Source organism: Apiospora hydei (genome assembly GCF_038363865.1).
Source record: "Apiospora hydei strain CBS 114990 chromosome Unknown utg000003l_segment0_segment0, whole genome shotgun sequence".
NCBI lineage: Eukaryota > Fungi > Ascomycota > Sordariomycetes > Amphisphaeriales > Apiosporaceae > Apiospora > Apiospora hydei.
Genome location: NW_027117362.1, coordinates 709,667 through 731,412, shown reverse-complemented (window position 1 = coordinate 731,412; position 21,746 = coordinate 709,667). Strand labels below are relative to the sequence as shown.

At 54.0% G+C, this 21,746-nt stretch overlaps 10 protein-coding genes across 10 annotated transcripts; 2 read left to right on the top strand and 8 right to left on the bottom strand.

Annotated features, from left to right (window-relative positions):
* Positions 1-283: 283 nt before the first annotated feature.
* On the bottom strand, positions 284-2,896 carry PG997_002026 (aconitate hydratase; the record flags this gene model as incomplete). The annotated part of the gene is made up of 5 exons (XM_066806341.1): positions 284-454; positions 517-2,001; positions 2,048-2,130; positions 2,200-2,662; positions 2,786-2,896. 5 exons carry the CDS (start codon positions 2,894-2,896, stop codon positions 284-286), a joined length of 2,313 nt encoding a protein of 770 aa, XP_066673637.1.
* Positions 2,897-3,236: 340 nt separating this feature from the next.
* On the bottom strand, positions 3,237-3,776 carry PG997_002025 (uncharacterized protein; the record flags this gene model as incomplete). Its single annotated transcript, XM_066806340.1, has 2 exons — positions 3,237-3,388; positions 3,719-3,776. 2 exons carry the CDS (start codon positions 3,774-3,776, stop codon positions 3,237-3,239), a joined length of 210 nt encoding a protein of 69 aa, XP_066673636.1.
* Positions 3,777-6,050: 2,274 nt separating this feature from the next.
* On the bottom strand, positions 6,051-8,011 carry PG997_002024 (CRAL-TRIO domain-containing protein; the record flags this gene model as incomplete). The annotated part of the gene is made up of 3 exons (XM_066806339.1): positions 6,051-6,595; positions 6,656-7,184; positions 7,253-8,011. 3 exons carry the CDS (start codon positions 8,009-8,011, stop codon positions 6,051-6,053), a joined length of 1,833 nt encoding a protein of 610 aa, XP_066673635.1.
* A 1,350-nt stretch (positions 8,012-9,361) lies between these two features.
* Positions 9,362-10,168, top strand: PG997_002023 (DASH complex subunit Dam1; the record flags this gene model as incomplete). Its single annotated transcript, XM_066806338.1, has 4 exons — positions 9,362-9,655; positions 9,726-9,798; positions 9,857-9,911; positions 9,964-10,168. 4 exons carry the CDS (start codon positions 9,362-9,364, stop codon positions 10,166-10,168), a joined length of 627 nt encoding a protein of 208 aa, XP_066673634.1.
* A 321-nt stretch (positions 10,169-10,489) lies between these two features.
* On the bottom strand, positions 10,490-10,925 carry PG997_002022 (C2H2 finger domain-containing protein; the record flags this gene model as incomplete). Its single annotated transcript, XM_066806337.1, has 2 exons — positions 10,490-10,616; positions 10,696-10,925. 2 exons carry the CDS (start codon positions 10,923-10,925, stop codon positions 10,490-10,492), a joined length of 357 nt encoding a protein of 118 aa, XP_066673633.1.
* Positions 10,926-11,710: 785 nt separating this feature from the next.
* On the bottom strand, positions 11,711-13,910 carry PG997_002021 (uncharacterized protein; the record flags this gene model as incomplete). Its single annotated transcript, XM_066806336.1, has 3 exons — positions 11,711-12,583; positions 12,895-13,467; positions 13,509-13,910. 3 exons carry the CDS (start codon positions 13,908-13,910, stop codon positions 11,711-11,713), a joined length of 1,848 nt encoding a protein of 615 aa, XP_066673632.1.
* Positions 13,911-14,288: 378 nt separating this feature from the next.
* On the bottom strand, positions 14,289-15,643 carry PG997_002020 (uncharacterized protein; the record flags this gene model as incomplete). Its single annotated transcript, XM_066806335.1, has 5 exons — positions 14,289-14,512; positions 14,581-14,770; positions 14,880-14,996; positions 15,360-15,519; positions 15,618-15,643. 5 exons carry the CDS (start codon positions 15,641-15,643, stop codon positions 14,289-14,291), a joined length of 717 nt encoding a protein of 238 aa, XP_066673631.1.
* A 780-nt stretch (positions 15,644-16,423) lies between these two features.
* PG997_002019 (NADH-ubiquinone oxidoreductase 40 kDa subunit) lies at positions 16,424-17,781 on the bottom strand (the record flags this gene model as incomplete). Its single annotated transcript, XM_066806334.1, has 5 exons — positions 16,424-16,858; positions 16,914-17,401; positions 17,457-17,519; positions 17,576-17,589; positions 17,654-17,781. The coding sequence occupies 5 exons, from the start codon at positions 17,779-17,781 to the stop codon at positions 16,424-16,426; spliced, it is 1,128 nt and encodes a 375-aa protein (XP_066673630.1).
* A 555-nt stretch (positions 17,782-18,336) lies between these two features.
* PG997_002018 (Bcrpn9) lies at positions 18,337-19,542 on the top strand (the record flags this gene model as incomplete). The annotated part of the gene is made up of 2 exons (XM_066806333.1): positions 18,337-18,604; positions 18,668-19,542. 2 exons carry the CDS (start codon positions 18,337-18,339, stop codon positions 19,540-19,542), a joined length of 1,143 nt encoding a protein of 380 aa, XP_066673629.1.
* A 406-nt stretch (positions 19,543-19,948) lies between these two features.
* Positions 19,949-20,992, bottom strand: PG997_002017 (uncharacterized protein; the record flags this gene model as incomplete). Its single annotated transcript, XM_066806332.1, has 1 exon — positions 19,949-20,992. The coding sequence occupies one exon, from the start codon at positions 20,990-20,992 to the stop codon at positions 19,949-19,951; it is 1,044 nt and encodes a 347-aa protein (XP_066673628.1).
* Positions 20,993-21,746: the final 754 nt, after the last annotated feature.

Sequence of the window (21,746 nt, the reverse complement as noted above, 5' to 3'; positions counted from 1 at the left end):
TCACATCAAACAGGCAATTACGGTCACAGCATTGAAGAAATCTTGAGTTCGAACATATGAATTTGTACAGATGACTAGAAAAGGAGGGCAACTTCCATGTGCGGGCTATAATCCATGAAAAACATAACGTCCGTACCAGAAGACCATATAAAACCCCCTTGAGCAATTCTAGCAAACCTCCCCAACAATGCTGATTGCCGTCCCCGGTGTCTTCAACCACCTCTCTATTCTGTCCATCCGGCGGGTATCTTTTATTTCACTTTCGTCACACACCTCGTGCTATTTACGCGCGCGACTTGGCCATGGTGTTCAGAGCAGAGCCGTTCTTGAACCACTCAATCTGGGGGGCGTTGAAGGTGTGGTTCAGCTTGACCTCGAAGGCCTTGCCGTCCTGGGGGCGGACGACCATGGTGATGGGCTTGCCAACCTCGAGCTCGGTGCACTTGATGTCAATCTAGATATGGAGTTAGCAATTGTTCGGTTCACATATTTCAAAATCTTGGGCAGATAACTTACCTTGTCATCGGGCTTGATCTTGTCGTAGTCGGCGGGCTCAGCGAAGGTAAGAGGAAGCATACCCTGCTTCTTCAGGTTGGTCTCGTGGATACGAGCGAAGGATCGGGTGATGATGGCAATGCCACCAAGGTGACGGGGCTCGAGAGCGGCGTGCTCGCGAGAAGAGCCCTCACCGTAGTTCCAGTCACCGATAACGACCCACTTGATGCCCTTGGACTTGTAGTCACGGGCGGTGGCGGGAACAGCATCCCACTCACCAGTGGTGGAGTTCTTGACCTTGTTGGCCTCACCGTTGGCCTCGTTGATGGCACCAATCAACATGTTGTTGGAGATGTTGTCCAAGTGGCCACGGTACTTGAGCCAGGGGCCGGCCATCGAGATGTGATCGGTGGTGGTCTTGCCCTGGGCCTTGATGAGGATGGGCATGTCGGTAGCATCCTTGCCATCCCAGGCGGTGAAGGGAGACAGGACCTGGAGACGGTCAGAGGTAGGGGCGACGGCAACCTGGACCGACTGGCGGTCCTGGGGAGGGGCCTGGTAGGTGTCGTTGCCAGGGTCGTAGCCGCGGTCGGGCAGGCCAGCACCAGTGGGAGCCTCCAGCAGGAACTCCTTGCCGTCCTTGCCCTTGAGCTTGTCGGTCAAGGGGTTAAAGGAGAGCGAGCCAGCAATGGACATGGCGACGACCAGATCGGGGGAGGTGACGAAAGAGTGGGTGGCGGGGTTGCCATCGTTACGGCCGGTGAAGTTACGGTTGTAAGAAGAGATGATCGAGTTGGCCTCGCCCTTCTTGACGTCGCGACGATCCCACTGACCAATGCAAGGACCGCAGGCGTTGGCAAGGACGGTACCACCGAACTCCTCGAAGGTCTCGAGCTGACCGTCGCGGGCAATGGTGGCACGAATCTGCTCGGAACCGGGGGTGACGAAGAAGGGGGCCTTGGACTTGATGCCGTGCTTCATGGCGGACTGAGCAATGGAGGCGGCACGGGACATATCCTCGTACGAGGAGTTGGTGCAAGAACCAATCAGACCAGCCTTGACCTCATCGGGCCAGTTGTTGGCCTTGGCAGCCTCGGCGAACTTGGAGATGGGGGTGGCCAGATCGGGGGTGAAGGGACCGTTGATGTGGGGCTCGAGCTCGGACAGGTTGATCTCGATCAGCTGGTCGTACTCGGCGCCGTCATCCTCGCGGAGCTCCTTGGCGTAGGTGCGGGAGAAATCACCGATATCCTTGCGCTTAGTGGCAGCGAGGTAGTCGTACATGCGGTCGTTGAAGGGGAACAGAGAGGTGGTGGCACCAATCTCGGCACCCATGTTGCAAATGGTACCCATACCAGTGGCAGACAGAGTGTCGACACCAGGGCCGTGGTACTCAACAATGGCACCAGTGCCACCCTTGACGGTGAGGATACCAGCAACCTTCAGGATGATGTCCTTGGGAGAAGTCCAGCCAGACATCTGGCCAGTAAGCTTGACACCAATGACCTTGGGGGCCCTTCAGCTCCCAGGGCAGGTCGGCCATGACATCGACAGCATCAGCACCACCGACACCAATGGCGCACATACCCAGACCACCAGCGTTGGGAGTGTGGGAATCAGTACCAATGAGGAGACCTGGATTTTGTTAGCAAGTCTTTTCCAATGGATGTTTTAGCCGTCATATAGGTCAGACTCGGTACTCACCACCGGGGAAAGCGTAGTTCTCGAGGAGGATCTGGTGGATGATACCAGAGCCGGGCTTCCAGAAACCAATGTTGTACTTGGCGCAGGCAGAGGACAGGAAGTCGTAGACCTCCTTGTTGATGCCGACAGCGCGCTCCAAATCCTTGACGCCACCAATCTGGGCCTCAATCAAGTGGTCGCAGTGGACGGTGGTAGGGTTGGCGACGGAGGGCATGCCGGCGGACATGAACTGGAGGATGGCCATCTGGGCGGTGGCATCCTGGCAGGCGACACGGTCAGGGCGCAGGCGCAGGTAGGAGACGCCGCGCTCGATGTCCTGCTCATGGGGGTTGTCCAGATGGGAGTAGAGAATCTTCTCGGCGTAGGTCAGAGGGCGGTTGAGGCGGCTGCGGACCACGGAGAGGTTCTCGGACATCTTCTTGTAGTTGATGAAGTTGCCCTCTTCCCAGTTGTTTTGCTTGACCTGTGACGAGTTGCGGGAAATAAGTCAGCAACACCATCTTGACTGTGGTAGCAGCGGCAGCAGCGGGGACGACGACAGCAACGCCGAGGTTGTCGTCTGCTGGGCTCTTTCTCTCTTGCTTACCTTCCTGTCCAGAGGAGAATCCGAGACGGTGGCCATTGTGCGTCGCAGGGCGAGGTTGCCCATGACCCGCGAGCGGGCGACATTGCCCAGGACCTGTCGAGTTGCCAGCATTGTGACGAAACTGCGTGGTCCTGAGTACCTAGGATACTAGGAGGGGTGTGTGGCGTTGAGCTGATATCAGGTCGAAGGAGCAATTGAAGCTCTCCTAGGAAACGACAATTAGGGGAGTGGAGAGGTTGAGACAGTAACAGACTTATCTCCCAATGATCAAGTAGAGAAAAAGGAAAAGGAAAGAAAAAACTTGACTTTCTCCCCAGGAGTGATGGTGTTTGAGGAAACAAGGTGAAGAGGAAAGGTGGAGAGGGTTTTTGTGTCGCTGGCCTGCGATTGATTGATGAAAAAGGCGAAGACCACAGCCTACTACAGGCCTTGCCGGGCCCCAGATTCCACGCTAAGCGGCCGAGCTGGGCCATTCTGCTGCCAGCTTGGCTCCAGAGCCAGCAGAGCCAGCAGAGGTACCTTCGCTGGCTTCGGTAACAGCGACTGCGACTCGGCCCAGCGGACGAATCAGCGCCTCGCTATTGTCAAGACGGGAGGTGCACGCTGGCGTCATATTGCCGTTATGTCAACATCAACCTGCCCAAAATATTGCCTTATCTGGTTGTATGTGTGTGTTCACTGCACTGTTCAAGGAGTGATTGAGACAGCTATGTTTTTTCTACTATGAATTCATATTGATGTCTTTCTTTATTATTGTCCTGCTCGAGAATGCCCGACATTACTAACAAAGCGATGTAGCTATCGCTTCTAAGTCGGGTACCTGACTCCGGCTCTGCACACAGGAGCAAGCTCTTGTTTCGGGCTACAAATCCGCAATTGATTTGATCGGAATGTGGGCGCGGCTCTTTTGGCCAGCAATGCATCAACACCCACGAAGGGTTAGACTCTTGACTCGCTTTCCCATGATGCTGCGCAACATCCCTTCCTCCATTTTGTCCTTTGATTGTAACCGTTGAACTCCAATATTTGATATTGTATACCTTCTACTGGGCTATACTTTTAGAGTCTCAACGCTGAGCAAGTAAACACCTGGAGTATAGAAGTCTCAGAGCAGATTCTCGATTAAGCTTATTATTACTCTATCACGGCGTAGCAACTACTGCTTCAAAGACCAGGTCATAGTTACCGGCCTTGCTGCCAGAGTGTCATACTTCAACGTACACTGCCTGCAGTGCGGCTTTTCAACTGCTTTTGCCTGCAGCAGCTTGCAGTAGCACTCCCCATCGACGATAGGTTCTTCGTACCCTGTATCCTCCCAAGCTAGCGCTTTCACCAATGAACAACCTAGCAATATTTTTTGCTGGTAGCGATGCCAATTTGTGGTAGGTAGCTGGATGCCGGCACGAATGCCTGACTAAGGTGAATCAACGAACCTCGGTCACATGTAAAACTAGGCAGCTAGGGCGGTCCATGGTGAAAGCGAACCTCTGTCTGTCTGAAACACCAGAGCTCTGATTAGTTTTAGTGTAACGCTATTGGACAATCTCGAATCTCAATACCATTCAGCCCACGCATTACGTAGGGTATACTAACAGCTGTCAACAGCAATGCATTCCACGTCAGCGCATTTATCCATATACCGACCGCCCTTCTACCAGTATATCCATTTTCGAAGGAGTCCCAACCACGAAGATAGCGACCATGTACCCCTCCCTCCCTCCGTTGCCATGGCATTTTTCGCGCCGTTGAACTTGGGACATGACATGGGGGCGCAAGCGACGAGAGACGAGAAAAAACTTGCAGACCTGGAGATCTCAAAGTGGAGCGGGCTCCATACCGTCGCCATCAGCTCATTGGGTCCTGCCCCAGAATGAGGAGCCGCACCCCTCGGCCGACTTCAATATATCCGCTCGGTTTTCCGCGAAGCACCGAAGCCAAATCTCTTGGCTTATTATCGTTTCCAACCATTTGCCCGGCTGCCCGGCTTGCAAGATGCCGAAACACGAGTGAAGGCCGGCCGAGCACGTAGGAGATATATGCAATTGCCCCCTTTCCTCCATCCGAGGAGGGATCAATTGGCAATTGCAATGCGCGACTCGAGCTGGGCCAACCAATGAGCGAATTGGAGACGGCCAATTACGAAAAAACCGGCTGGTCTAAGCGATGACACGCATTATTACTGGATCAAGAAGTAAATATTAACCCACCAAGGAGCCAAAATCGAGCAGGAAGATGACGGTTGGTTTGCATATATTTACCTACCGATTGATTCTGACATTCGGGCCATGGTGCTCCGGATGGCCGTGGCAAACGCGTACTCTTATCATTCCGAATGTGTCACACCCAACCCCTTTTACCGTGGAAGAGGTTACGTGGACAAACAGCCAAGCATATGTGATAAAAGCTGGCTTATCTGACGACCTAGCGTCACTGGCACGGAGTGAATGAGTGTGTATATCGAGATGAAACGAGATGTCGGATATAACGAGCGACGGGTAACTGAAGTGACATGGCTACTTCCTATACCCAAACGCCATAACTGGAGTTGACCTAATCCCTTGACAACGTTGTGATGCGTGGCAACCGTCCTACCGTGATCTCGTCTGTTTGGTATCTCCTTTGCGGACGTGTATGCTCATGTTCTAGGCCCCGATTGCAATCTTCACGAGAAGAAGCTGGCTAGGTCTACCCCAATCGTCGATCGCACCGAGCGAATGAGTGTGTGAACTGGCATCTGTTCAGTTCAATCAGCAGCAACACGCTTTAATCAGAGAGAAATATGGTATCAAATCCGATGCGAAAGCGGGAACAGACCAGAGATATGGCTGCCTTCAATCTTCCAGCACCAATGAATGAAGGAGCTTCTGTATGTATGCTCAGATACTCTCCCAATTTCTTCTATCACGAGAGATCGCAGATTGGCGGATCAACCCGAATCAGTTTTTGCTGTGTCACAACAAGGGGTTCGTACCCGAGCATCTCTACAGAATACCGTGAAATTGACATCATACCACGTACTTCAGCCTAAGGTTCCGAATAGCGTTTATATATTTATCTTTCTCTGCCAATGGGTTGGAGAGGAGAGGTTATTTTTGGTATCAAAGTCATGCAAACCACTCGAATGTAATCCCCCATTTTTCTATATATGTCAATAAATAAAAAGTCCAAGCCTCCTTCCTATATCCCGAATAAGGAGGCAGAATCCTCCTCCTCTTGTTGCTTCTTCTCGTCCCTCCCTCGCAAAGATCACACACATACAGGTAGATCAATCGACATCATCATCGTTCGTCGCCACAGCCACCGCCGGCGTAGCCGCCGGCGCAACCCCGTTCGCGTGCTTCTCGTTGAGCGCCGCATCCGCCGCCGCCTTCTTCGGGTCCGGGTAGTGGTCGACCTCGCCGCCGCTCTTGATGATGCCGACGCGGTCGTACAGGCTGCGGGCGCGCACGTACGGGTCCAGCTGCCAGTAGCTCGCGCGCAGCTTCTTCGCCGACTGGTCGCGCTCCGCCTTCAGCGTCTTGCGCTTCTCCGCGTCCGCCTCGCGGATCCACTCCAGCGTCTTGGCCTCGAACTCCTCGTAGAGGGCCTCGCGCTCCCCTTGCAGCTTGTCCCGCGTCGCCGTGTCCTTCAGCTTGGCGTTCTCGCCCGGCGTGGGCTCGACGTATTGGTAGGTCCAGCCGTCCTCACCATCCAGCTCGGTGGGTATCCTCTTCATGGGCACAAATTCGGACAACTCCTTAGCATTGCTCGTAAAATGCACCTTGGCGGCAACGACGGGGTCCAGCCAGCCTCGAATAACCTTCCAGATACCTAGGGGAAATAATGTCAGTACATCCTTGGATTTCTAGCGAACGCTGTGTCAAAACATACCTTGGAAGATCCAGGGCGACTTGTGCACCAAGACAACACCTAGCGATTCGGGATAGTTGGCCTCAAAAGTCTGGATCATAAACTTGATGGGTGTGTAGTCCATGTTCGCCATGGAGAAGCCGGTCATGTCGAAGATGATGCAACCCGTCTCGACAGGGTACGAAAGCATTAAACGTGTCGTCTCGATCAAGTACACGGTGTACCTCTCGAGACTCTCCTGGCTTTGCTCTCCACCCTTGTGCAAGCGCACCCGAATCGTGTTGATGGGCCGCCCATCCTTGTCAATACCATGCGCAAAGCTCTTGCCCATGCGCATCTGCATCAAGAAATCGTGCGCGAAGCTCTTCTCAGCTTCCGTGCCCGACTTCTCCTTCTCCACAAAGTATTCTTCGCCGTTCAGCATAATATCGTCGTCCACCTTGTAGTCTTGTCGCCACTTCATGGTGCTGACCAGCATAACGAGTGCCTTGTTCACGTCCCACTTGCGCGCGCGCAGGAAGCGCAATAACAGCTGATCGGGATGGTCCATCTTGATCATCCCCCACATAGTGTGCCGAATGCTCTCGGGGACCGGCTCGCCAGGGTCTCGCGGAAGACCTTGTTGTGGCCGTACTTGTCGTCGGGGTCGTCCTCCTTGATGCCATCAAAAGTAGCCACGACAGGCGCCTTCTCGTCGGTGTTCTCCTTGCCCTTCTTGTCCTTCTTCTTGAAGAGCCCTAGGCGCTTCTTCTCCTTCTTCGGCTGACCCGAGCCGTCGGAGTCGGTTCTCGGCTGGAGAACATTTTCAGGGGCTTCAGTCTCAGCGATCTCATCCTCCGAGACGCCGCAAACCTGGTAGATGAGCTTCCATAGTTCGCACAGCTTGGTCTGCTGCTCCGGCGTCAGGTTTCCCAAGGTGCCTTCCATCTCGGGATCTATATCTAGAATATCCTCCAATTGGTCTAGTTCTGGAGTCTCAGGTAATGCGACTTCGGTCGTTTTAGTGCCGTATACAAGGTAGCCTCCGATGCTGAGAACAACGAAGGGGACCAGGTAAAGAAGTGAGCTCGAGCTGCTGTGTAGAGTATGGTGGCGCTGAGTGTTCGTGCTAGAGTGCTTCGAAGTCTCAAGTCGAGTTGCTCCTCTGTTTCTCCCAAACAAGCGCGAGGAGCTGGTCTGATATAAGCGACGTGGCGACGAGCGCGGCAGTGACGTCCAAGACGAAACGGTTGTCTGATGTAGCGACGGCGTAGAGTTTAGGATACGAACAAGAGCGGGGAAGTCTGGCCTAGCTGTTTGGTCTGGCCGAAGGAGCAGTCGATGCGCAGGAAATACGCAGTTCGAATGTTTCAATGAGTTGCCCAGCGCGGCTTTCATAGGGCCCGAAGGTGTGTTGGGACGTCGCCGAGTCCGAGTGACCCGTACTAAACGAGGCGCAGGGCTCAGGTACAGCTACAGCAGCTTGCGCAACCCCTCCACTCTGTAGATCACAAGGAAGCGAGGTCGGTTGTTTCTGCTGCAGAGCACGAACAGGGGCTTGTTGGATGTCGCTTCGAGCGAGTCTAGAGGCTTTGACCTGACCGACTGGCGAGAGCTGGTTGGCGTAAAGCGAAAAGCGAAATCCCCCGTCGCCTCAGATGGGAGGGTGTCGTGTGCTCGTGGGTCGAGATTTGCAAGCGCAAAAAGCGGATTTGCGATGGCACTCGTTTGACAGAAGCTTAAAAAAAGGCTTCGACCAGGGTTTATGCGAGATAAGAGAAGGAGGAGAAACCCGATCACGAGAAGAAGAAGACGGACAGGCGTTGCAAGATGCGACAACAGTACAACTACGCAGAGAGGTGTTGGCGGTCGTTTGTTGGCATATTGGAAATCCTGGCTTTTTGGTGAGGGATGGAGGTGGCTCCAGTCGCGCACCACTAGTCCTTCGTCATCATCTCTTGCATCTCATCCCCCAAATCTCCGCTGCTCCCGGGAAGTCTGCGCCCAAGCGGCCCAATCCAGTCCCAAATCTCGCAGTGCCCTCCACTAATTGCTCGATTGGTCGCGAGACCACGCATAGGGATCCGCGGGTTTGGGTAGGCCTGGTATCCTAGGTATCCTTAGCATCAGCTATCATCATTTGTGGCGTACCCCTCTGTGTTACATCGCATTGACGAGTCTATTAATTTATGCTTCTTGTGCCTGCTGTGCCCTGTAAGACCCTTGTACTGCACCTGGTGCTGTATCTTGGGCTTGCTTCAGGTGGTGTCTAATGCTCGAGCCAGCTAAAGTGCGGGACAGCAAAGCAATGTGCAATCAATTGACTTCGACCCCGCCAAGCCAAGCGCTAGCCCGTAGAGCTGGCAGTTGATCATGTTGATTTTACTGCACGCACGTGTGTAACGACAGCATTGGCTTATGACATCTATCCGAGATACGAGGCTATTCGCACCCTCTATCATCTCAACCTCGAACACATTTTCGTCATAAGGTTAACAGCCTGAAACAACCCGTCGTCTTCACTTAGACTTTCATCCTACAAGTGTCAAGCCAATCGGTACCTGACAGCTTCCACACACGCCACCCGGTGTCGCCGCCAGAGGAAGCGAAACCAAACCGACTGTTTACTCTCCGACGCACGCTCGATCCCATCCCCATCCGAAATCGCATCCTCCAATCGAACGATCGACCAAAAAAAGAAGCTACCGCCTACCTACCTGCGCCCCCTTGCCCACAGTCAACGACACAATGGCAGATCGCCCGCGCTCCACCTCCCGCTCGCGCCCGACCACGCCCCTGCGCCCGTCCTCGCGCTCCTCCTTCCGCGAGTCGGCGCAGCGCTCCATCGAGGGCGGCCACGAGCCCTTCCCGCTCAACGTCTTCGAGCCCGCCTTCGCCGAGCTCTCGGACGCCGTCGCCGACCTCGAGGCCAACATGATGCACTTCCAGCTCATGCACGAGAGCCTGGCCCGGTTCAGCGAGGACTTCGCCAGCTTCCTCTACGGGCTCAACATGAACGCCTTTTGCGTCGATTTCCCCGAGGTATGAAAGATCGGTCGGCGTCTTAGTGTCTTGGGTTCTTCTGAACAGGGTGCTAATACTACGTGTGAAGGGTCCTATCGCCGAGTCGTTCCGTAGAGCGAGGCAACAAGCACCACAAGAGCCCGAACAAGCGGCGCCTGCAGGTACGACAATAACATGCACAGTTGGCAGTGTCAGTCGTTAACACAGCGATTTGTCTAGGCTGGTCTCGAAGTACAGAGCGTGGAGAGCCGCCGGATGGCGAAACAACTTTTATGTATGTTGTATTTGCATTTGACTGTATGGTCTCTCTACTGACGCCGATTCAGGACCACCGATTTCTCCTTCGTCGAAAACCCGTCCACTACCTCCAAACCCACGCCCAAGAAATTCTCCGCACCGGCCCCGCGGCCGTCTCGGCAGTCGCGCATGCCCCAACCCTCACGTGGCGGCGTTTCCTCCTCGCAACGAGGCAGATCGGGCATTGCGCGGGGCCGTGGTAGTGCTTTGCCGAGAGGAAGAGGGGTTCGATGAGTATAGATTTGTGAAGCAAGCCTGGGATCACAAATTCATGGAGATGTATTGTACCAAGGGTCAGTCTAGGCTGCCATTAATTGTCCTCTGCATAATAGGTAGCCTCAATGCGTCTAAGCATAGCAGATAGGTAGGGGCACAGCCTGACAAGAAGCCATGTCCGGTATTATCGCGATGAGGGTATCGAGACGCATTATGGGTACTGTCATGCCGTGGAATATTGGCAGGTCATGCATAATCGTAGCCGGCAGAACTGCTGCGCCAAGATGGTTGTTGGTTTGCAGAAAAACAGCGGCGTTGACATTATGTACTTGTAACTTCTCAAGTCATCATGGCCTCATCTTCGTCGGCAGCAGCCGGCTTCGAGGGGGCTTCGTTGCAGACCCCAAGCCCGGCGGCTGCCTCGGCCTCTCTCTGGGTGTACGGCTCCTCCTTCATCTGCTTGACTCTGCAACAGGGAAGAACATGGTCAGAACTCGGAATACAAGCAAATGTGATTGATGGGTGATTGCTCGAGTCGAACTTACCTTCTCTTGTGAGGCTTTCCCTTCTGGTGGAATAGCATGTTCCTCTCGCTCTCAAACCACTTGGCGCATTCGATGCAGTACCACTTGCCCAAGTCCGGAAGGTCGTCGGTCGCCTTCGTCTCCTTGTACTGCTCCAGGTGCCTCGGTGATAACAAGTCGGCCTTGATCTGGTCGAGGTCCCGCAGATGGCGACGGGTTTTGGTCAGCGTGCGCTTGTTTTTGATGCCCATTGTGAAAAGGTGCTTTGGGTTCGTAGGCGATTTGGTGGTCCGTCTTCTCTTGCTTTGGGGACAGTTGCTGATGCGCAATTGTCGAACTGGCTGGTTTACTGGCTGATAAAGCTGCTCTCACTCTAGCAATCACTGCGGTGAAGTTGGGCAAGTGGGATGGGATAAGGAAATATTTCAGTGGGGTTCGGCTCTAAAAGTTCTATCAGCGATAAGCCAGTTTGCTAGGTGGGCCTGAAAAGATGCGCTGAGTGTGCTAGGATATAAACTGCATTAGAGCCACTTTACCTCATCAACCAATCCTCGACATCCTGCCAGAGTGGTTAATGGGTGAGACTTGAATCCTCAATGTGAGGTTCAGCCATCTCATGACTTCGGTCGCGTAGGTTCAAATCCTGCGGATGTCGTGATAACTTCTTTTTACTTTTCGCATGTCATTTCTATTGATTTTTCTATCACAATCAATACACACTTTTGTCATTTTTTACATGTTTTTGAACGCTTGGTCAATTGGAAACCATCTGCTGAGGTCCCTTTGCTCCTATCAGGTGTGGTTGTACCACGATTTGCCCCTTAATGGAATACGTATGGTTTGCAGTAGGACTTTCTTTGCCAAAAGACTTAGAGTAAACCAAAATCGTATAAAATCGTATAAAAATATACCCCTCTTAACTCGCATGATGATTGCTAAACTGTACAGATGAGACTGTAATCATGTAGCCTCTTCAATCGATTATTCCCTTCACGAGCCCTTATCCTCCAAGTCGCTGCACTACTACCCCCTATCTTCAGGTGTACTTCCTCCCCTTCCGCACACGCCCGACGAAATTCGCATCCATGGACGCCAATGCGATATGCCCGACCGGGTCATCGGGTTTGACATCTCCAAACTTGATCTTCAGATCCCCCATGGTACGTGCTCTGTCCGATGCCTCGAACGAAGTGCCAGACCCCGACCCAGACACGTAGGGATCATCTCGCAGGAGACTGGAAAAATTCAGTGCGAGCTGCGGGTTGACCGTCCAAGCCCTCAGCAACGGTGTTGCAAGGCAGAGGACGAGCAGGATACTTGAAGCGAAGACGCAGGTGACGAGCCAGGCGCTGTGGCATTTCAGCACCGCGTCGATTCGCGTCACACTGCCGGTCGCAGCCGCATACTGAGCGGGATCGAGCAGGTTCATGAACAAGTAACTGTCGTTGTAAGGAATAATCGCATTCTGTCCCGTGAGGAGTCCCCAGTATGAGTTCAGGAGCTGAGTGAGCCGGGTAGAGTACGTTCGCCGCGGCAGGGTGGACGCTGGCTCGTGCTCGGTCTTTTCCTTGACTTCATTGAAGTAGGAAGGGTTCGCCATGTACGAAGAGACGAGTGTGGGGTTCAAGGCGGTCCTTGTGAGCGACGTTGTGAACATCCGGGCAAAGGTGTCGAACTGGAGGGTACCGTTGCATTCCAGGCAGTCGAAGACGGTCCAAGAGGGAGCGGCCGACGGGGAGCGCGAGCGCCGCACTCTTGACACATACGAACCGCGCTTGTTCCATTGGAATTCAGCCTCCACGTAGACGGTACTCATGCTGCAGACTCCGGCCGAGATCGATCGGTGCCCATCTGGCGTCATCAGATACGCCGAAGTCATAGTGCCATCCGTATGGTTACTCTTGTCAGACTGATGTAAAAAGCTTCGATTGAATGAGTGGTCTTCTGTACTGATGAACAAATGTCGCAATGACAGGTTTGGGTCGTCCCGATACGAGAACCCATGACATTGACGTCCATGTCCGTCAGCAAACATCCTGTACCCGAGGCCGTATCGCAGTTCCCTGCCTTCCAGGTCAAGTCAGAGTGCGGGCTGCTGGTACTGGAGTCCAGCATCGATGACTGTTGTGATATCCACATTCTGTCGCTTGTTAGATTGTCGCAATCAAGCGTCCAATACCACGTCTCAAAGGGAATTGTAACGTCAGTATCATAAGTTACAGGCTCCTTTACCACGGCTAAGACCGGCACGCCGACCATCGATGCGTCCTCAATGCCTCCAGGTCCGTAAGCATCGTACCATCCGTCACCATCGCTACTGCGAGTTTTGTCTGCTTCCAGAAATTCGACCATGGGTATTTTGACATTGTCCCACATGTCTTTTGGATCGCTAGAACTGCTAATCAGTTGAGACACCCACAGGGAGTTGAGAATTGGCTTTTGCGTCGCCAAATAGTTCTCATTAGCCCACTGGTGTACCAATTCCCTTGGTTTGAAGTACATAAAGGTCTCCATCGTGGTGTGTTTCCCAGTCGACAACAGGCGTAGCGACGCCTGGCCCCCAATAGGAGAGAGGGCCCAGATCGCGGGAAGAATGGTGCCCAAGACAGTGACTCTTCGAACGTTTAACTGGGCAGTGGCGGCGCCGCCAACAGTGGTGCTAGAAGCCAGAAGATCCAATGTTCCGAGACGTTCGCCGCGTTGAAGCCGCCACTGAATGAACGTCTTGATCGACCGACCTCCTATCGCCGCAAACAAGATTGGAAACACAGTTGGGCCCTTAGAAAACCGCCTCTGTCAGCAGCACTGCCATATATAAAGACTTGAATACATACATATTTGGACGCTTGCAGCAGTGCGTTGGAGAAGTCAGGGTTATCGCCTGTCCAAGTGTTGTCATGAGTCTTGGCCAGATACGCAAACACCAGGAACGCGAGACAGCCGGAAAAAAGCAGTAGGTCAATGGTGGCATTGCAGAGCCTGGTGACAAGTGTGAACTGGACCGTCTTCGGTCCAGGTGGAGGCGATGGTTTGTCAGGGGCGTGTGGCGATGGACTCAACTCCAGGTCGTCGGATGATGCTGGTAGTCTGGAGAAACGTATTGCTGCCATGACTTCTAGGAGTATGTTTGAACATTGATCAAGAAGGTAAGAAAATACATCGCTGCTGCCTTCGTGAAGATTCTTATATTCGATCCAACCAAGACCAGGCTGAGCAGTGCCTCTTAGTGACTTCATGTTGCTTTTCAGCCTGAATGCTTGCATTGCCAATCAGGGACAATATTGGCCTAAGATACCTTACTGCATGGTCGCACTGCCATCAATAAATGCTAGTCATGTCACTCGTTTACTATTTTCGTTCGCAGCCTGATTTTCAGTATGTCTAGTATGACTGCGCCATTTCAACATAGCCAGATCTACACACGCTCTATGGTCCATGGTATCAGCTCCTTTTCCTCTACGAGCTGACCTTCTTCGTACACGTCATATCGTCGTCCTCAATCCTTTTCTCCCTATCGTCCTGCTAAAGGAATAACGCCAAACCAAACCAATCGGGGTACGCAAGAACGCAAGTTCTTTCTATATGCCTGTCTGTATCATTCATTCATTCGTTCTTCATTCCTGCGCCGTCTTGAAGCCCCACTTCGAGCCCTCATAGTTGGCGTAGCACATGAACTCGTTCTGGAGCTCGTGGTGCTCCGGCTCGTACGTGGTGGTGTGCACACCGAAGGACCTGTAGAGGCGCAGGATCAGGTCCTGCATGCGCTCGCCCGTGCAGATGATGGCGCGGGCTTCCTCCGGGTGGACCGACTTGGTGATGTGTCGGATCGTGAGAGCAGCTTTCCAGGAGGTTAGTGGTGAAGAACAGAAAAGCGATCATCAGGGTAGGCATTTGGGCATAACTTACTCTTAGTCTGTGTGTCGACGTTCAGGAACGGCGGGTCCACGATGAAGCGGTCCACGCTGCCCTTCAGCTCGAGGGGCACCTTCAGGGGGTGGTTGTAGTCGTAGTAGATGAACTCCGGGAACACGTCGAAGCGGCGATCGTGTTCCAGGAGGTGTAGTTTGGGCTTTGGCAGACTGTAGTCCGAAGCGTTCTGTTGTGGTGGTTAGCGCATTCACGACCCCTATTTCCGAATGAGGACTGATTCCATGATCAAATCCTCGGCTCCCAGCAACTGAGCCTGATAGTAAAAGTCGACTTACCAAGATGTTCTTCATCGCAACGAACACACTGGGAGCAGACACGATCGCGATGGTGGTCTCTTCCGTGGCGCCATCGAGCAGTTGCTCTGCGAGCAGCGTCGCGCAATCATCCGAGTACTGGTCTTCTCGTCAGCTCCCGAATTCAACCCTTTAAACTCAATTTCTTCATCCGTTCGGCTCTGAAGCGAAGCGGAACCCATATTGCCCTGTCGCACCCATTGACGCTGCGGCTCTCCGGAGCGTAGCCCAAGCCACGACCCCATCCCAGCTCAGAGCTCCAGTCTAGAGGTCCACTGAATCGAGGTGTTGTCACATCAATCTGGCGAATATGAGAACGAACATGGAGATAGACCTTGTGCGGATTTCTTCCCCATATGCCAACCCCCCCTTAACCATCCGCACCTCCCTCTCCGCCAATTGTGACATGAACCCAGGAACAGAAACAGAAAGCACCGAGACTGCTGCTCAAGATGCACTTACCCAAAACTGGCTCTCCTGCCAATCCTCCTTGAACATGTCCCGCATGCTCAAGATCTCGACAGCATCGGCCTGCGTCTTGAGCTTCTCGAACTTCTCCACGTGCACGTCCCGCTCGTGGTAGAACTCCTTGAGCGCGTCCAATGCGCCGGCGGACAGTGTGCTGTAAGTGGTCAGCAAACCATGAATCTTTTTTTCGGAGCCGGAATTCGAAAAAAAAAGGAGATTCGCGCCGTTTGTGTGCGACCTGGCTTGGCTTACATGGGCTCATCGTCAAAGTCCGCCATCTTTGTTCGCAGTGCGGTCGTGTGTCGCGAAAATCGAGCAAGTCAAATAAAAAACGACCAAGTGAGTGTATAAGTGAATGTGTGGAACTGCAAACAACACACCACAAGCAACAAAGTTGGCTGTAATGTAAAAGAACGAATTCAACAATCTCACCACGCCTCTACTCTTTTTTATCTTTCCATCCTGCCAACTCACGAGTAAGAAAACCAAGCCAAGTGTCATGCTTGACTAAACAGTTCCAACTTTTCGGGAATCGCTTCGGCCTCGACCCAGTTTTCTTGGCTGACAATTTTTCCCTGCGTGCCTGGGGCGCCAGCCAACCATGTTGTCAGTATCGGGATTTAGCACATGGATCGGCCAGCCGTCACACGCATATGGGCGCCCATGCCTGTAATAAAACAGCGGTAAGCCCGGCCGCGGTGCGATGCTGCCCAAGCAAGGCGGTTCCTCGCGGCGTTCGTGGCTAAGGGAGTAGTGAGTTTCACCCGGGCCTGTAAGTGCCCTCCAGCCCATCTCCCGAACTCCCGAGGCCGCTCCGCTTGCAGCACCTAGTAAGGACAACCCGGCCACCGCGCCGACGGATCGCAACATCGCAATATCGAACAACTGAAGAAAATAAGCCCATAAGCCATTGCTAAACACCATCAAATTCACACCAAACATCGGGAACACAGCGTAACGAAGGGAACAAAAAGGACTTGTTTGATCTAGTTCAGGTAGTAGTTATTTTATATGTACAGGCAGGTCTCTTTCTTCTACCACCAAGAGCAAGACTATCTCTACAACTCGTCAGTGACGTGGATATACTTCCTGTCTTCGCGCTTCTCCTTCTCCGTTGCCGGCGGCAGATCGTAGAAGGACGAGCTTCGGAATCCCTGCAGGTAGTGGTATGTGAAGTTGCTGATGTCGCTGGGCTCGATGTTGAGGTCCTTGAACGTCTTGGCGTGCTCATCAACCGTCTGGTCAATGAACTCGCGGTCAATGTCCTCGGCGGAGAGCATGGGCCACCAGAGAACCTTGTTGAGGATGGCAGCGACGGGCTTCAAGACAGCCTTGGGCACGTTGACGTGAGTTCGCTTCTTGAAGATTTCGCGGTCGACCATCTCGGCAATCTCAGCAGTAGAGTACTCCTGAGGGCCAAACAACTCGTACGTCTGTCCAGCGGTGCTATCGTCGTACAGCATCAGCTCCAGAGCCTTACCAACATCAATCGACTATTTTCCAGTTAGCATCTTCGTTATATCTTCAGGAGGTTCCGGTCCCACATACGTGTACAGGCCTGTATCGCTCCTGCATGTTGTTGGAGGTGAATTGCACAGAAGGGTTGGCGAGCTTGATCAGAAGGTTGTCCTCGAAACCGAAGACGGGCGCGGGTCGCACAATTGTCGTCTCGGGGAAGATGCTGCGGGCAACTTGCTCTCCGAGACCCTTGGTGCGGAAGAACTCCGAAGGCGAGTTGGGGTCGGCGTTGTAGGAGGAGACGTGGACGTAGCGGTCGACATCGTACTTGGCGAGGGCCTCGCAGATGCGCTCGGTTCCCTCAACGTGAACGTCTTCCAGGCTGAAGTTCTTGGTCGGGTAGTTGCGGCCGATCAGGTTGTAGACGATATCGGAATGCCTGACACTGGCCTCGATCGAGTCGGTGTTGCGCAGGTCGTATTCGAGGAAGTGCACACGTCCCAGATCACCAGTAACCTTGAGATGGCGCTTGGCCATCTCCTCGCGGTAGGGAATCACGACCTGGCATCCTTGGCGTGCTGTATGCCCCATATTAGCCACATGGACTTCCAGACTGATCGCGAACGTCCATACCTAGCCGATTGACGATATATCTACCCAATTGACCGGTTGCGCCGAAGACTGTCACGGTGTGCCCTAGAAAACATACGTCAGATGAGGTTCATATTCGGTCGAGCTCGATCGATACACACCTCCGAGGGAGTGTCTATATTGCACAAAGTCAGCAGCTGTTCGGTGGGAAACCAATTATAGCAAAGTAGATGACGTACCGGCCACCCTGGGTCCGCAGGATCGGCTTGCCGGTGCGAGTGATGGCAACGTCGGAAATGGCTCTTCGCTGGGAGGCGTTGAGGACGAGCCTCTGGGTTGACCGCGCGGCGGTCGCAAAAGAGGCCATTCTTGCGGCTGTCAATAGGAGCAAGAACGAAAAATGGCCTCTCCAATTCCCAATTGAATTGGTTGTGAAGTGTTCGGGGCGTGGCTGGCGATTCTTGCTGGGAGTCCCGTCGTCGATTGGGATTGGAGCTCAACGTTCAATTGATTCGAGCTGCCCCAAGCTGCTTCGCTCTCCCGCCTTGCCAGCCCGCCAATCACCGTCCACATTAAAGTCATTGTGCAGAGCCTCTTGCAGCCACAGATATTTGCGCATCGGGTGTGGCTCAAGCTTGTACCTTTCGTCTGTACCTGAACCGTCGAGCTTCAGCTGTGGCTTACGCACCACCCCCCACTTGCTGAGGCCCCATTGATCTAAGGCTACCAACCAGCCGCGTTGCTGCTGGCCTGGCCTGGCCCCGACATCATCATAGTGGTGGTGGTTTGAAGCTGCTACTCCGACCCAACTTTCCACATTGAAACGAACAGCGAACCGCCCCAGCTCATCTATTCGTCTTCCCAATTCAGAGAAATCACATATCGTTCCTCGACCCAGCTTCCACCACATCCCGCACACACCATGAACGTCGACACCATCGCCGACTTCCTGGCCGAGCAGCGGGACGAAGCTCCCGAGGAGCTCCAGGGCCTCATCATCCAGTTCGAGGACTGCTGGGAGCGGAAACTATGGCATCAACTGACTGATGCTCTGATTGAGTTCTTCAACCACCCGGGCAGCGCAAAGCAACGCCTGCCATTCTACAAGGTGTTCATCCTGAAGTTTGCGGATAAGATCAACCAGCTCAAGCTTGTCGATTTGGGTCTTAAGGCGGCCACACAATGTCGGGGTATGCATTATACCATTCGCCAGCCAGGGTACTCTCATTTACTAATATAACCATCTGCAACAGACACGCAAGAGCGGCTATCTTTCCTCCAGGACCTCGCCGAGAAGGTCGACTCCGAAGACTCCCAGGACGCCCACGTCTACGCCACCGTTGCCGGCGCCCTCACCAAGCTCAACCTGGAAGACAACGAGGGTGCGCGGAAAGACCTCGATAAGGCCGAGAAGATTCTGGAGCACTTCGACAGTGTAGAGACCAAGGTCCACGCCGCCTTCTACCGCACAAACGCCACATACTACCAGGCCGAGGAAGACTTCGCCAGCTACTACCGCAATGCCCTGCTCTACCTCGCCTGCATCGACCTCTCATCCCTATCCGATAAGGAGCGCAAGGCCCGCGCCTACGACCTGGGCATCGCCGCCCTGATCTCGGACTCCATCTACAACTTCGGCGAGCTGTTACAACACCCGATCCTGGGCGCGCTGACGGGCGACCTGTCGTGGCTGCACGACCTGCTCCTGGCGTTCAACCGGGGCGACCTGGCGGCCTACGAGAAGCTGTCGAACCATGTTAAGTCCAACGACATGCTGTCGGACCACCAGGTCGAGATCCGGCAGAAGATCTACCTGGCGGCGCTGACCGAGGCCGTGTTCCGGCGGCCGCCCCACCAGCGGGCCATGAGCTTCGAGGCCATCGAGGCCGACACCAAGGTGAAGCACAACGAGATCGAGCACCTGGTCATGAAGGCGCTCAGCCTGGGCCTGGTCAAAGGCACCATCGACGAGGTCGACGAGCTGGTCAACTTCACCTGGGTCCAGCCGCGCGTGCTGGACATGGGCCAGATTGCCAGCATGAGCCAGCGGCTGGGCGAGTGGGGCGAGAACGTGAACAAGCTGGGCAACTGGATCGAGGCTACCGGTCAGGACATCTGGGCGCCTTAGGTGTGACCTTTGATACAAGAACCGGTCTATTATTTCCAGAGGATGGTGATGAATTAAGTCCAGGGTGGAAAGGGAGTCTGGGCGGCATGCCTTTCTGTAAGATAGATACCTTAGACGGCATGTCTCATGAGGTGACCAGGCCACGAGATATGAAAGTAAAAAATTCCATGATCCTGCTGCTTCAGCTGCTTACTCAATTGACGTGTTAACATACACGATTGAGTATGGGGTCGTCAAACCTCATCGTCCCATGATTTGTACTACTGGGATGTGTCCGTTCTGTATTCATTATTCTGATGGTGCCGCCTCGTAAACCCTGGCATTACAAGGACAAGATGACTACGTGCTTGCGTCTACACCATGCCTTCTCCTTATCTCAGGGGTTCCTGCCTGTCCCACAAAACCCTCACGGCCCACTACATAGCATCTTCACCATCTCAATAACTTGATCCGCCACGAAGCGCGGATTGTTCTTCTGGATAAAGTGCCCAGAATGCGGCGCAATCACCACCTTCCTCCCATCGGCAGCAGGGTCACCGCCCGCAATGGACAACAGCCCCTCGTTGTACTCGTCCCACGCCGGCTGCACGTACCGCTCCGTCAGGCCTCGGGGCCAGACCTTCAACGACTCGTCCGCGAACGTCTGCGGGTCGTGCCCCATGACCCTCAAAATCAACCTCCCCTTTTCCTTGCCGCCGCCGTCGCCGATGAGAACGGGCCCGTCGCTCCGCGGTAATAGTGAGGGAAGCGTCCTGCGGTCCAGGTTCTCGGCGTTGGGCGCCGCGGGGTGGAACATGCTCCGCGCGAAGTCCCGCGCGGCCCGGAGCTGATCCAGCGTGGTGTCGGCGGGCAGGTCCCGCTGTGGGTCGAAGTCCGAGCCCGGGGCGTCCGGGTCCGGGAACAGGGAGACGAAGTCGTTGTTGGCCATGTTGGAGTCGAGGATGAGTAAAGCCGCAAGAGTGCCCGGGTGATGCTGGGCGAAGAGGCGCGACAGGGGGGCGCCGAGGCTGTGGGATACGAGGAAGAGGCGGGTGGGGGGTTTGTGGTGGCTATCGGGTAAGTGCAGGGACTTGAGGCTGGTGAGGAAGGCGGAGAGGTCGGCTACGGCGTCGAGGATGTCGTGGGGCCGGGGTTTGGCGCCGTGCAGGGGCTGGGAGAGGCCTTGGCCGTAGCGGTCGTAGGTTGCCGCGGTGATTGCATAGTTGCTATTGCTGTTGGTGGGAGAAGATAGGAGTGGTGGTGAAGCCACTAGGTCGGCTTGGAGTAATTGGAGAGTCGGCTGCCAGGAGACCTGAGGTAGGCCGAGACCGTTGACGAAGACGATTAGTATCGTTTCGGATGGTGGCTCATCTGATGTGCTCAAGTTCGTGAATGTATATTTGATAGGGCAATCTGGCTTGGTGGGCAGAGTTATCGACCTCAGGCCCGGGATCTCTGGTGTTTCGTCCATATTGATGTTTCACACGTCACGTAGACCGCAGGTCAGATTTAACCTTGGGCTACTGCATCCGCCATTGATGCATCTGCTTTACCGGGTGGCCGGCTATCCGGAGTCACTTGCTATGCTTTCGTTTTTGCTCTTATGCGGCTTTCGACCACATAAGAGTGATGAAGGATGAGGCATTGAGTTGGCGCGGGGCAGCATGGGCTACTTCCGAGCAAAGGCGTTAGGTATCTACTGTACAACCGACAGCTTAGAAGAGCACCTTAAACATCATCGAGTTATGCCGTTCCCGAAGACCAATTAGCATATGTCCATGTTCTGATGCTGGTATTGTTCATTCTCTATAGCTGTTCTACGTAGTGCTATATGGTTTGAATTATCGCCTGCATGCATGCTGGTAGGTAGGCAAGAGCTAGGGCGCATGCCCAAATACGCCTGCAATGTGATGGATGTTACCTATAATCAGACAACTTTAAGCTATATCACACAAGACACACTGAAGATGCCACGTTGAATCTCGGTTAGCACCACAACCGGCCGATTTCGTTTCCACCGATGCAGCAGGTCCATAGGCTGTGATGTGAACATGTAAGTTGGGTCGCAACAGTGGGAGCCCGGGGTCCCAACCGAGTGGTCGCCAGGCTCAGGCTCCCCCACTTTGAGCCTTAGCCCGCTGTCCCCGTCGCACTACCGGTTGCTTGGCCAACGTAGGGCACCAAACTTGCCCTGAACTGACCGACATCCCAACTCCCTGAAATTC